Consider the following 12,159-nt stretch of genomic DNA (forward strand, 5'->3'; position numbering starts at 1 on the left):
GGGCTCCTCCCCAACGGAACGCAGCCTGTGTTAGAGCAGGACGCCAGGTAAGGAGCCACCAGCCTCTCTCTCCCTGAGAGAATTCGGGAGTGGTCTGCTGCAAACACCTAATGTCTTCCAGGGACAGGAAAAATGCTGAGGTGCATAGGAAATAAGAGACTTGTGGAACAATGAGGGTGCTTGGCTTGACTTTGTGGAGAGGCTGTAGGCCCAAAGGTCTGTGTTTCCTCAGGGGACAGGGCCCTTGTAGGTCCCGCCAAGCTCGGGGTGGCTTTGATACAAAACAGGTGTGTGGTCTGGGATGTGTGCACCTGATGGGAAATGGTGGCTGTCTCCCACACTGGTGTCCAGCCTGTCCACCAAACATACCAGCTCCATAGATGGTGAGTGGTGTTGCACTTTCAAGAGCAAAGAGGAGATCTACTAACCCTGTAATCTCTGCTGTTGATTCCTTAGGTGTGCGTGGCTGAGAGCAACCCTACTTGCAGGGAGAGCCTTTCTCTGCTCTTCTCTAGTGCCCTCTAGGAAGAGAAGGGAATTTGGTCAATGACATTAAGGAATCCTGCAAATTCTACCTTAAAAAACCTACCTATATTGGGCCTGAAAGAAAGGAAGGTAGGGAAAAAACCCTCTTTGGAGGCAGGGAGGCAGCTGAGCTGGAGGTGGGAGGTCAGCGTGAGGAGATGGGCTGCAATGCTTCATGCCAAACCACCCCAGCTGCTCCACCATGGCCTCATTGAATGCTTCCAGCCCAGCTGGTGGGTGGTACAGCCATTCTGTAGTGCTTGGGAGGAGGCAGAGAGCCCAGCCCAACCTGCCAGAGGGACAGCTCTGACAGCCACCCAGCAAAGTGGGTGGGATGGGATACAATATTCCTCTCCTGCAGCTGACAGCTACGTGAGAAAAACTTTCCCTGGACCACCACAGCCTAGTGCTGTGCCAGAAATGGGCATTAATTCTGGCTGTCACTCATGACTAGCATGGGGGTGGCCCTAAGATTTATAGGGACCTGCCCCAAGGTGCCTTTGTGGCCAGCAGAGGACGGAGGGATGCAGAGGCAAGGCAGGGGATGGTGATGAATAGATGGAGGTGTGAGGGAGGCAAGTGGGGATGAAACAGATGGCTCTGGGGATGCAGTGCAGCCCTAGGAGAGAAGGAGCAGGCTCTTGGAGTGTGGCCCAGGCACCTCGGCCCCTGAGGAGAGCCCAGGCAGATGTTTAAAGACGTTTAAAGGCACACGTTTAACCTGGCTCCTGTTCAAGAACTCCTGTCAGGACTCAGATTAGCATGAAGGTTATTTTCAGTCAAATATTTCTACAGTCCACCCCTTTCCCCTCTCTTTCAGTGATTGAATTTCTTTTTTCCCATAGTGCTGTGGAAGAGAGGACGAGAGGAACAAGGCAGGGCAGAAGGGGTGCTGTGTGAGAGAGCTGCTTTGTGTCCAGTCATCCCTACCACGTAGCCCCACCTTCCACAGAGGCCTGAGTCTTGCCTGGGCCAGGTGTGCTGAGCAGCTGTGAGGGCTGCAGGTATCCATCTCCTCAGTGAGAGGCAGATACCTGCAGTGATGGCCAGGCTGCTGGCCAGGACCTGCTGCTTCAAAGCTCTTTCTCAGGCTCCCAGATGCCCTTCTGGGCTGGTGGCTGCCAGACCCTGGAGCCACGGGCCTCTCACTGCCTACATGCCTGAAGCCATCGCCTTCCCCAGACCCAAGGACCACCAAGATTTGTACAAGCTGTCAGTGGAGCAGAGTGACATCTTCTGGGGAGCACTAGGAAGGAGCCGGCTCACCTGGATCACCCCCTTCCACTCTGTCCAGGACTGCAACTTGTACCAGGGCAGAGTCTCCTGGTTCCTGGGGGGGCAGCTGAATGTGACAGGTAAGGAAGGAGATGGACGTGGGATCGTACCAAGCATTTGCAGGCGCTTCTATGTGCGTGACTTCAGCCCTGGGAATGTATCAGAAGAGCACAGAGTTAAAGGTCTGGAGAGAGGGGGATCCCCAAAAGCTCCAGTTGGTCCTGCAGTGGCTGTAGTGTAAGGTTGTGGCTGACCCTGAGGAAGCAGCTGGGTTTCATTGGAGAGGTCACAGCTGGATTGGTGTGTGCTGGGAGCTGGGTTGCTCTCCCCCAGACCCCATAGATCCCACTGCAGTGCAGTAACTCTGTCCTGCAGGACCATAAGCACTAACACCAAAACCCTGTGCATTCAGCAGGCAGGGTTGCTCTAGGTCATTCCTGCTCAGAGGAGGCAAGATAAATCTGTAAAAAGCAAAATACAGGAGAAATGTGCCATACTGTCACCACTGTAGTGGGAGCCTCTTCTGTGGCCTGGGTCTGTTGGCTTAGGGTGTCCATCAGAGGAAGACACAGGATGGTGACACTGTGTCCTGCTCACAGTGCTGTTGGTCCCTGTGTTCAAAATACAAGACAGACCTCTGAGAAAATCAGATCTTATGTAATCTATTGGGAAAAAAAGCAGGAGTTATTTTCCTTTGGGATTTCACATCTTACTTTTTCTCCTTTTATATGCATTTCTTTCTCTCCTGGAAAACTGCAAATGGTCAGAAGAAAAAAGTTGGTATGCAAACTGGGGCTGCTGCATCATCCCACGACTTTAGCAGGTTTAAGGAAAACAGAGAGTGGAACAAGGCTTCTGAGGAAACTGCAGCTGCCAGCAATGTGGGAAATTACATGGAAGAACTGCAGCCAAAGCCTCAGCTTACAATGTCCCTGGAAAGCCAGGAGCTGTGCACTCTGTATTTACCCTGGCTCTTTTCCATCTTGAATGAATGCACTCTGCAGCCTTCCAGTGCAGAGCTTCCCTTTGTCCTACATTTGTTATTTAGGAGCACCGCCACTAAAAACTGCCCTGGTTCACCCCAGAGGCAGCTGCAAGGCAGTGCTGGGTGGAGTGACAGCTTAGTTAATGTTTGTCAGCACTCTGAGGGCACTGGGGATGTGACCTCCAAAGGGACTTCAGGCGTTTTCTGCTCTGAACTGCATGAGGTCACAGTTAAGGAGGAAGCTGATAGTGGGGATTGGCAGGTATTGGACTGGTGAGGAGCAAAACAGGCTTGGGTTGGTGCTTGTGATCTCCTGGCTGCTATCCACAAAGGTTGCCCAAGGCTAATGCTGAGAAGACTCACACACAGCCCTGACTTTGACCTGAAAATGGGACAGGCAGTACTGGCTTTATGAGAGATAAGAGGTACTGAGGGTTGCTCTGTCAGTTATACTGGGTTTTCCTTTCCAGTGAATTGTCTGGACCGTCATGTCCATGTAGCCCCAGACAAAGTGGCCTTAATCTGGGAGAAGGATGAACCTGGAGAGGAGGTACGGGTGACCTACAGGTCAGTAATTACCTCTCAGCATATGAGAGGCACATGGTAGCATGCATGAACACTGCACAGGGCTGATCTGCTGATGTGTGTCATGTGAGGGAATGCAGCATCCCTTCACACGGATCCAGAGTGTGGTAGCTGTTGGCTTGCTTGTGCTGATCTGAAACTTCAGCCCTGATTAAATCTCCTGGGCCCTGAGGAGTCCCTGCCCAGCTGGGGAGGCAGATATAAGCCCCTTGGGGCAGCCCTGCAATGCTTGTAGGTAAGGCACACGTGTGCCTTCCCGCCGAGGTTCCTGTTATCTAAACTTCTGGGTAAGTGGTCTGCAAGGAAAGCAAATTCATAGCTGCAAATGCATTGAGAAATCCCACACTCATCCTCATGTCAGCAGTGCTGCTGGATTTGGCTCTCTGGGGCAGCTGCCTGTCCAGCCCTGCTAGGTTGGTCTGGGGCCTCCCACCTTCCAGCTTAAATTGCAGGCTCTCTGAGTCACTGCCACAGAATTCACTTAAATCTCTCTGCACACCAAACAAGTCCCTCTGTCCTCTCTGACTTCAGGCCTCACACAACAAATATGACCAGCCACTCCTGCCAATTCCCATGCATGGAGAGCCCTTCCATAAAATGACTCACTGACAGCCAAGCTGTGGTTTCTGGGAGGGACACTTCTTGAGAGAGCCATCTTTCTGCTCACTGCTTTCCTACAGCTGCTGTTCTTGCTTCACCTCAGCTTTAGTTAAGCATGGGACCCTGTTTTAGGGAAAGATATCTTAAGTTCTCACATGTAACCTCCAGATGTGCAGGGTAGTGTGTCACACTGGTTGTACAGGTTGGTAAGAAATGTGGAGGCTGTCATTGAGAAAGTCAGCTGAAGTGTTGTGGGTTTGCTGAACCAGAGGAATTGCCAGTGGCTGTTGTTGTACAGAAATCATTCTAATTTATGTCTTTTCCATAAATAGTAGTCTGTGTTAGAGACTCTCTTCTTTCCTTCCCACTCATTTTTACAGCTCTCCCATGGTCTTCCAGAGTGAGGAGGGTTAGGGTATGTAGGGATATAAGCTGTGTCCTTGTGACTCTGAGGCCCCCATCTTTATGCATGCGGGTAAGATCTGCAGGAAAGCCTCTAACAGTGTTATTGCTTCTTTGGGCAGGGAACTGCTGGAGCTGACATGCCGCCTGGGAAATACCCTGAAACGGCAAGGGGTGAAGCGGGGTGACAGGGTGACAATCTACATGCCCCCGTGCCCACTAGCAGTGGCCAGCATGCTGGCTTGTGCCCGCATCGGGGCCGTGCACGCTGTGGTGTTTGCTGGCTTCAGTGCAGAGTCTCTGGCTGACAGGATCAGGGATGGTAAGAGGCAGTAGGTAACAGTGACATATTTCTCTTGGGGGACGGTGCTGAGCTTCTTGGTTCAGCTGCTCAGGGGGCTCAGGGTTGTGGGGATGGCAAAGGTTTTCTGAGTGAGACTCCCTGGGCTCTCTGAGAGTACCCTGGCATAATGTATAGTCATGGAGCAGGTACTAGCAACCCAATAAATGGCATGAGCTCCTAAATACATTCCAGCCCATGGGATGAACAGGTTTTCTCTTTCATCCATGGGACTGAAGGACTGGGATTCAATGTCTCCTGTAAGGGGATGCAACACAGGCAGAAATGAATGGAAAACCAAGATGCAAAGCTGCTGTATTTGTTAAGTGAAGGACATGAGTACTAAGGGCTGGGAGACAGAGAGAGAGGTGAAAGGTCATGGCAGAGCCAGACTGCTCTGTGACTGGTGACAGGGGCAGAGTTGCTTATGTGGCTCTTCTGTCTTCTGCAGCCCAGTCAGAGACAGTGATTACAGTGAACCAGGGGCTAAGAGGTGGTAAGATTATTGAGCTAAAGAAGACAGTGGACCAGGCTGTGAAGCAGTGCCCTGGAGTGAAACGGGTTCTGGTTTCCATGAGGACCACCAGCAAGGTTCCCATGACAGCTCTAGATGTGCCCCTGGAGGAGGTGAGAGGCTGCCCAGCAATTCTGCCACTTCTCCTGGGCAAAGTGCTTGCTCGGGATGCAGGGACACTCAGTGGAGAGGATCTCACCTGGCCATGGCAGTTTTGCTGGCATTAACAGAATTTGGGGACATTGTCCCACAGCAGCAGTGGCAGTCAGAGCTGCACACAAGTTCAGGACAGTCCCAGTAGCCATTGGTGTGTCTTCCTACACTACCAGCCCTGTGCTGTCAGGGGCAGGCAGTGCAAGCCAGAGCACATAGCAGGGTGGACAGGGGCCTAGAAACACATGAGACATGGGCTGCTACTTTGTGAATCCAGCCTTGGACTGCTACTACACTGTCACACAGGGGCTTGCTGGCAGACCTGGCATGTGCCAATTATCCATAGCACACAGGGTGCTAGGCTGCCAGCACAGAGCACAGCTTCTGAACAGGTGAGCCCTTGCCATCCATTTCTTCTGAAAGGTGTTTGTAGGGAGCAGGGTGCTCCCTACAAGCGCTCAGAGGGGAGGGAGACTTGGGAGAAAGGTGCACAAGCAGGTGTGGGGATGACACAAAGGAGGCAGTGAGACCCTGAGAGAACTGCTGTGCTTTTTCCTGCAGGAGATGATGAAGGAGGATGCATACTGTGAGCCTGCTGTCATGGACAGTGAAGACATGTTGTTTCTTCTCTACACATCAGGCAGCACTGGCAAACCCAAGGGCTTGGTTCATTCCCAGGCTGGTTACTTGCTGTTTGCTGCTCTCACACACAAGGTAATGGATCCCAGCCACAAAGTGCTCATGAGCCAGCAGTTCACAGGCAGTGCAGGGAAGACGCATGCTCTTTGTTGCATTATGGGCTCAACTTTTTCCAGTGCAAAGCCTCTGGGAAACCCTCCAAGCCCCAGCAGACCACATCTGGCTACAGGTAGTGCTCCATAGCAGGGTCTCCCAAATACATACTGCTCTGAGCTACCTTCTTGGCTTTGTTCTTTCATTGTCCTACACTAAACAGAACCATTGGATAGGATGCTCAGCCTTGCAAGAGTAATTTTATATTACTGAGTTAGGAGGAAAAAGCCAATTGGTTCCTAGAAACTGTGACTTTTCCTAAGTGTAACTAGCCCAGCTCAGGTGGGAGATCAAAGGCAGTGCTTCTGGGAGGAGCAATGTGCAATACCTGTAAAAGCTGGTGAGTGCCCTTCAGATATAGACCCCAGTGGGCCTGTATCTGAAGAGTGTGGGTCATGTTTGGGAAGAGGGAAACCTTTAACCACAACACATGCCCAAAACAAACTTAGAACTGTATAAAAGGGCACTGAGTCCAGCACAGAGATGCCTTTGGCTGTAGGAATGATTGGAAGGAGCATTCCTATGACATAATATGAGGTTCCATGTAAGAGGGAGTTCTTAGCTGAACAGTCCCTTAGCTTTGGATCTGGCTCTTCCTAAGTGTGACTGCAGTTCCAGTAGAGCCTCAGAGCACACTCCCTGTGACAAAGCAAGCTCAGGGCTGGTTGGTCTTCTCTGTTAGCCGTGAATGCTGAAGGCCATACCTCCTGGGAGTGTGCCAGAGGTGTGGGAGCCCTTGTCTTTCCTGTGCACTAAGCTGTGCCCGTGTGATGGGTGACCCTCTCAAGACCCTCAGAGGTTTGCAAGAGCCAGGGCTGTCATTCCAGAATTGCAATGCAGGGGGTGAGCAGCATGTGGCCATGTTAGCTCCCAGGAGCACTGAAAACCTGGACACAGGGCTGACACACTCAGATCCCTCAGCTAGATGGAGCAGACTGCTGCTACCATAACTCACTGCTCCGCTAAAAAGAGACAGAAGAACTAAAAGAAGCTTCCATTATGGCACCTCTGAACACTTGAGGCCCCGGAGTCCCCAGATGAAAGTCAGCAGGGAGCTACAGGAAGAAAAGAGTGGGGTCTGAAACCACAGAAATCAGAGGAGACAGCAAGAAGTGATAGGGTAGGGGGAGAGTGGCCCCTAGGAAGCTTTTCAGGCACTGAGTAAATGAAATGAAGAGTGCTTTAGGAAGATGGTTGTGTTGCTGCCAATATGACAGCACTCAGCTCTGCCCTGCACAGGGTAGTCATAATTCCTTCATATTCCAGCCTTGCAGCCAAGGGTCTCATGAGGAATAAATGGGGCAGTGGGAAGAAGAGCTTGTTTTGCTTTCTGCCTTCAGGCACAGCACTGCACTCACCCAGCTGAGATGGAAAGATTCCAACTCTTGTGGGCAGGCTGGGGTTGCTCTGGGCCAAGGCATCACATGGTCCCTCTGCTTGCTGCCTCACTGCTCCTGTGCTGGGCTCCTTGCTGAGCTCAGGGGGTTTGGAGTGTTTACTGTCCATCTGGAGTCCAGCAGCACCTGCAGGAGGCTCATGGAGTCCTCTGCCACTTTGCTCTTGTCTACAACTCCTCTCCTTCCACATGGTCACATAAGTACAGAGGCATCTTTCTTACCCAGAAGGTTCTGGGTATTACAAGATACTTGGATCAGCCTTGTCTAAATACCAGCAAAAGGAAAGAAAAGCAATATCTCTTATTGGAAAAGAGCAAATTTGTATGTGAGGTTTTTTTAAGTGTCTGTCTCCTGCATCTTCACATCTTGGTTTTTATTTAACTTCAATTTTATTTAACGAATTTTATGTTTTCTGACTTTTTTTAAAAGAAACTCTTTGCAGGAAGAAGGTGTCCCTGCAGGGGTGGTAGGAAGACAGAAGAACACAGTAATTTTAGGGCTGACAGAGAGTGCACTGCTCCCTGTTGTGCCCCCTGCAGGAATGCAGGCCCAGGTGAAACCCTCACTGCCTCTCTTTTCTTGCTCAGTACGTGTTCGACTACCAGGACAGGGACATCTTTGGCTGTGTGGCAGATATCGGCTGGATCACGGGACACACCTACGTGGTCTATGGCCCCCTCTGCAATGGTGGTACCACGGTCCTTTTTGAGAGCACTCCTGTCTACCCTAACCCCGGTGAGTGAGGTGACTCAGGGGAGCTGGGACATTTCACAGCAGGCAAGGAGCTGGCAGCTTGATGCCAGGACATGAGCAGCAAAGGCTCTGTTGCCTCAGCAGCAGCCCATGGGCTGCAAGGGGAAGTCTCTTCCTCTGCTTAGAAGTCACTGCTGCTTCTCGAGGGGTGGAGCTGTTAATCCCTCTCCCTCCCTGCAGAAGGAACAGTAGCAGAGCTAGGTGATCTGAAGAAAAAGGGGCTGCTGCTCCTGAACTGCTTCCATCCTTCCCACCATACAATTAACTTGGCTGAGGGTCCTGGCACTGCTGGAGAGCCTTTGCTCTCACCTCTTCTTTCTCTGCCTTGGTGTTGGGCTGGGAGGACCTGTGTTGGTGCTTACTGGCCCTGTTTCCATTCCAGGCCGCTACTGGGAAATGGTAGAGAGGTTAAGAATTAACCAGTTTTATGGGGCACCCACCGCCATCCGCCTGCTCCTGAGGTACGGCAATGAATGGGTGAAGAAGTATGACCGCTCTTCTCTCAAAATGCTTGGCTCAGGTAAGTGCAGCAAAACGGGCTGGGGCAGCAAATCCCTGGACATCACATTGTGCCTCTTCACACAAATGCCAAGAGTAACAGCACATGAGACCCCAGAGTCAAGAGACTGCACTATTTCTGCTCTGCCCTATTGTTTTCCCCTTGCAGTGGGGGAACCCATCAACAAGGAGGCGTGGGAATGGTACTTCCGTGTGGTCGGCGAGACATGATGCCCAGTAGTGGACACTTGGTGGCAAACTGGTGAGATGCATTGATTCCTTGTTCTAGCTTCTGCTCTCCCAGGCTTTAGGAGTGACCTGCTGCTTTTCTGGCCAAGTGATAGTGGTTGTTGCTGACAGTCTTGTATGGGCAAGGCTGTAAGGGCCCTTGAGCACCCAAATATACAAGAGAAAAATGGCCTTTAAAGTTAACCTAGATAAACATAGGGATTTGAGGGTACATCTCAGCAGATCCCTGCTGAACTAAATGAACATCATCATCCTTCTGCAAAGTTCCTTCCCCAGCTCTCTGGCAAAGCCAGCCCCAGCCCATGCAGTGTGTAGTGAAGGACAAGGCAAAGGCCAAGCAGCACTACTTGGCATTCCTCTTGTCTCTGACTTTGATGAGCCTTACAGTTTCTGTTCCTTCAGAAACAGGAGGCATCTGTATCTCACCCCGTCCTTCTAATCCTGGAGCTGAAATCCTTCCAGGCATGGCTATGAGACCCTTTTTTGGGATCAGCCCCTCCCTCTTGGATGACAAGGTATGTTTATAACCTGCAGTCCAGGTGCTGGCTCAGCCCCCTTTCCCCCAGGTGCTTGCTGTGTGTACTTGCCAATGGGAGTGGAAATCTGTAAGCATCTCTTTCCTGCTCATCTCTGCTAGACCACAACCTTCCTTACTGGAAAGGCACAAACAGGGAAGCTGTTCTTCCAGCTAGTGCAGAAATTGAGTTGTTGTCCAGCTTGCACTGTCCTGATAAGAGAAGCTGTGTTTGGGCTCCCTGGCACATCCTTCCATGAAGGACAGGGCTGGGCAGGGACAGCCAGTCTCCCTGGAGAGGCCTTGCATCCCACCATGGGAGGCATTTTGTTGCAGGCATATGCTGGGAGAGACTAAGCCTGTCCTGTTGAAGTGAGGCACACAGGACCCTCCTCACTGCCCTCCCTTACATTTCCATCACAGCGCTGTTAAACAGGCAGTATCTACACATCCCAAGTATCTTCAGCCATGGTTACTAAAAGGTAACTGTTTTACAGGGAAATGTCCTTCTGGGAAATGATGTCTCAGGAGCTCTTTGCATCTCACAAGCCTGGCCTGGTATGGCACGAACCATTTACAATGACCACAAGAGATTTCTGAAAACTTACCTGACTTCTTATCCAGGTAAGGAAAACATGTGGCAAGATACTTGCACACATTTGATTGGGCATGGTTGGGTCCACTTGCTGGCTTTCTGTATGGGGCAGGATTCAGGAGAGCTGGTATTGCTCCTTTGTTCTTCCAGAGACCCTCCACAGTCCTGGAGCCTTTCATCTCCCTAGGTCTGATATCACAGCACTGCCCCTCACCAACCTTCCCAACTGGACCACACATTGTTTTAAGGCAGTGGATTTGTCCTTCTACCCCCAGTCCCCTTGAGCACAGACCTCTTGCTGCATCTCTTGCAAACCCTGTCAGCCTCTGTGACTCACCCAGAGCGCTGAGCCAGCCCAAGAGTGTGTGTCTGTCTTGATGTAATGCAAGGAGAAGCAGCAAGACCACAGGCACCTACACTGGAGCAAAGTGCCCCCCAGCACATGATGATGAGACAGGCACAGCATTAGCCAGTACAGTGCAGAATGAGGGCAGGAGCCTGATGATAGAGCAGGTACCAACTTAGGCAGAAGACTAGCAAGGAAGGTGGACACATTTACCCTGAGCAGTTGAGGAAGAAGCAGAGTACATGGGTCCTGAAGCCAGCAGAGAGGAGGAAGGGAAATATAGCTGAGTATGGCTGCTGAGCAGCTCACATGCTCCCTCCAGCAAGTGACTATGGCATGGTTCTGGCTACTGCAGGATTTTTCTTCACTGGGGATGGTGTGTATCGTACCAGTGAGGGCTACTACCAGCTAACAGGACGGCTAGATGACATCATTAGCATCAGTGGACACCGGCTGGGCACTGCAGAGGTGGAGAATGTTGTGGTAAGAGAGGTGGGGGGGAGGTAAAGCCATCCAAACTAAAGCAGTCAGGGGCAGGAGGAAAAGATCAGTGCTTGCAGACCTACTGAGGCAGGAAGGAAAAAGGGCAGAGGCCATCTGAGGTCCTTCCTTATCCCCCTGCATTATTGTGGGCTGCAGCAGCCAAATCAGGTCAGGGCAGCTCCAGGGGGCAGCCAGCCTGCCAAAAGCACTGAGTCAAAGCCCTGCCCTGTTCTCTTCCAGAATCACCATGTGGCAGTGGCAGAGTCTGCTGTCACTGGCTACCCACATGAGATCAAGGGAGAAGGTAAGATGTTTTCTTTCCTGCCCTGAAACATCTCCTGGGGCTATGGCACTGTGGTGGGAAGTGGGACTGGTAGCAGTGCTGTGTCCGCACCATACAGCATGTTAGTGGGGATCTCAGCACATCCATCACAACCTGCACCTGCCCACTAACGAGCTAGGCTTTGCCTAAGGTGGCAGCAGCATAGGGTGGCAGCAGCAGTGCTTCTGTGTAGCCAAAAGCACGCAGTTTTGGCTACAGAGCATCCCCTGAGGCTACCAGTAGAGAGGGGCTCTCCTGGCACTAGGACGAGGCAGGTCTCAGGGGCATGGTATGCACCATGCTCAGTGACCTGGTGGTCCTTCTGCCAGGAGCCTATGTGTTTGTTGTGCTGAAGAAGAAGGCCAGTGGCTACACACAGGAGACTCTTGCTGCTGAGCTACAGGAGCTCATCTCAAAGAAGATTGCTAAGTATGCAGCTCCAGATTATGTTCAGGTAACACAAGCAAACTGGTCCAACACCCACACTGGCAGATTGGCCGAGCCCTTTCTCTGAGCCTTGACTCTGCTCCTCCCTATCACAGGTCACACACCGGCTGCCCAAGACACGCTCAGGGAAGATTATGCGTCGGGTGCTGCGGAAAATTGTGGAGGACAAGGCCAGTGAGCCTTGGGGACCTAACCACACTGGATGACCATGAGGCTGTGCAGCAGATCATAGAGGGACACAAGCACCTTGTGGAGCGGCAGAAGGGCCACTAGCTTGGCTCTGCCAGCAGCCACCTCCTCCTCCTCCACTGCAAAACCAGGGAAACACCCAGAAAAGCCACTAGGCAAGTGGTGGCCAGTAAGTTCTCAGATCACACCTCCACT

General features: G+C 51.7%; 1 protein-coding gene across 1 annotated transcript; it reads left to right on the forward strand.

Moving 5' to 3' along the window:
- Positions 1–1,506: 1,506 nt before the first annotated feature.
- On the forward strand, positions 1,507–12,048 carry LOC118687906 (acetyl-coenzyme A synthetase 2-like, mitochondrial). Its single transcript, XM_036385112.2, is given in 15 exon segments — positions 1,507–1,880; positions 3,256–3,352; positions 4,495–4,694; positions 5,164–5,339; positions 5,941–6,093; positions 8,156–8,303; positions 8,704–8,841; positions 8,989–9,081; positions 9,471–9,583; positions 10,080–10,206; positions 10,879–11,006; positions 11,247–11,310; positions 11,658–11,782; positions 11,871–11,954; positions 11,956–12,048. Coding segments are annotated over 15 exon segments (2,052 nt in total). The 5' UTR covers positions 1,507–1,567.
- Positions 12,049–12,159: the final 111 nt, after the last annotated feature.

The sequence above is a fragment of the Molothrus ater genome, chromosome 6 (genome assembly GCF_012460135.2).
Source record: "Molothrus ater isolate BHLD 08-10-18 breed brown headed cowbird chromosome 6, BPBGC_Mater_1.1, whole genome shotgun sequence".
Taxonomy (NCBI): Eukaryota; Metazoa; Chordata; class Aves; order Passeriformes; family Icteridae; genus Molothrus; species Molothrus ater.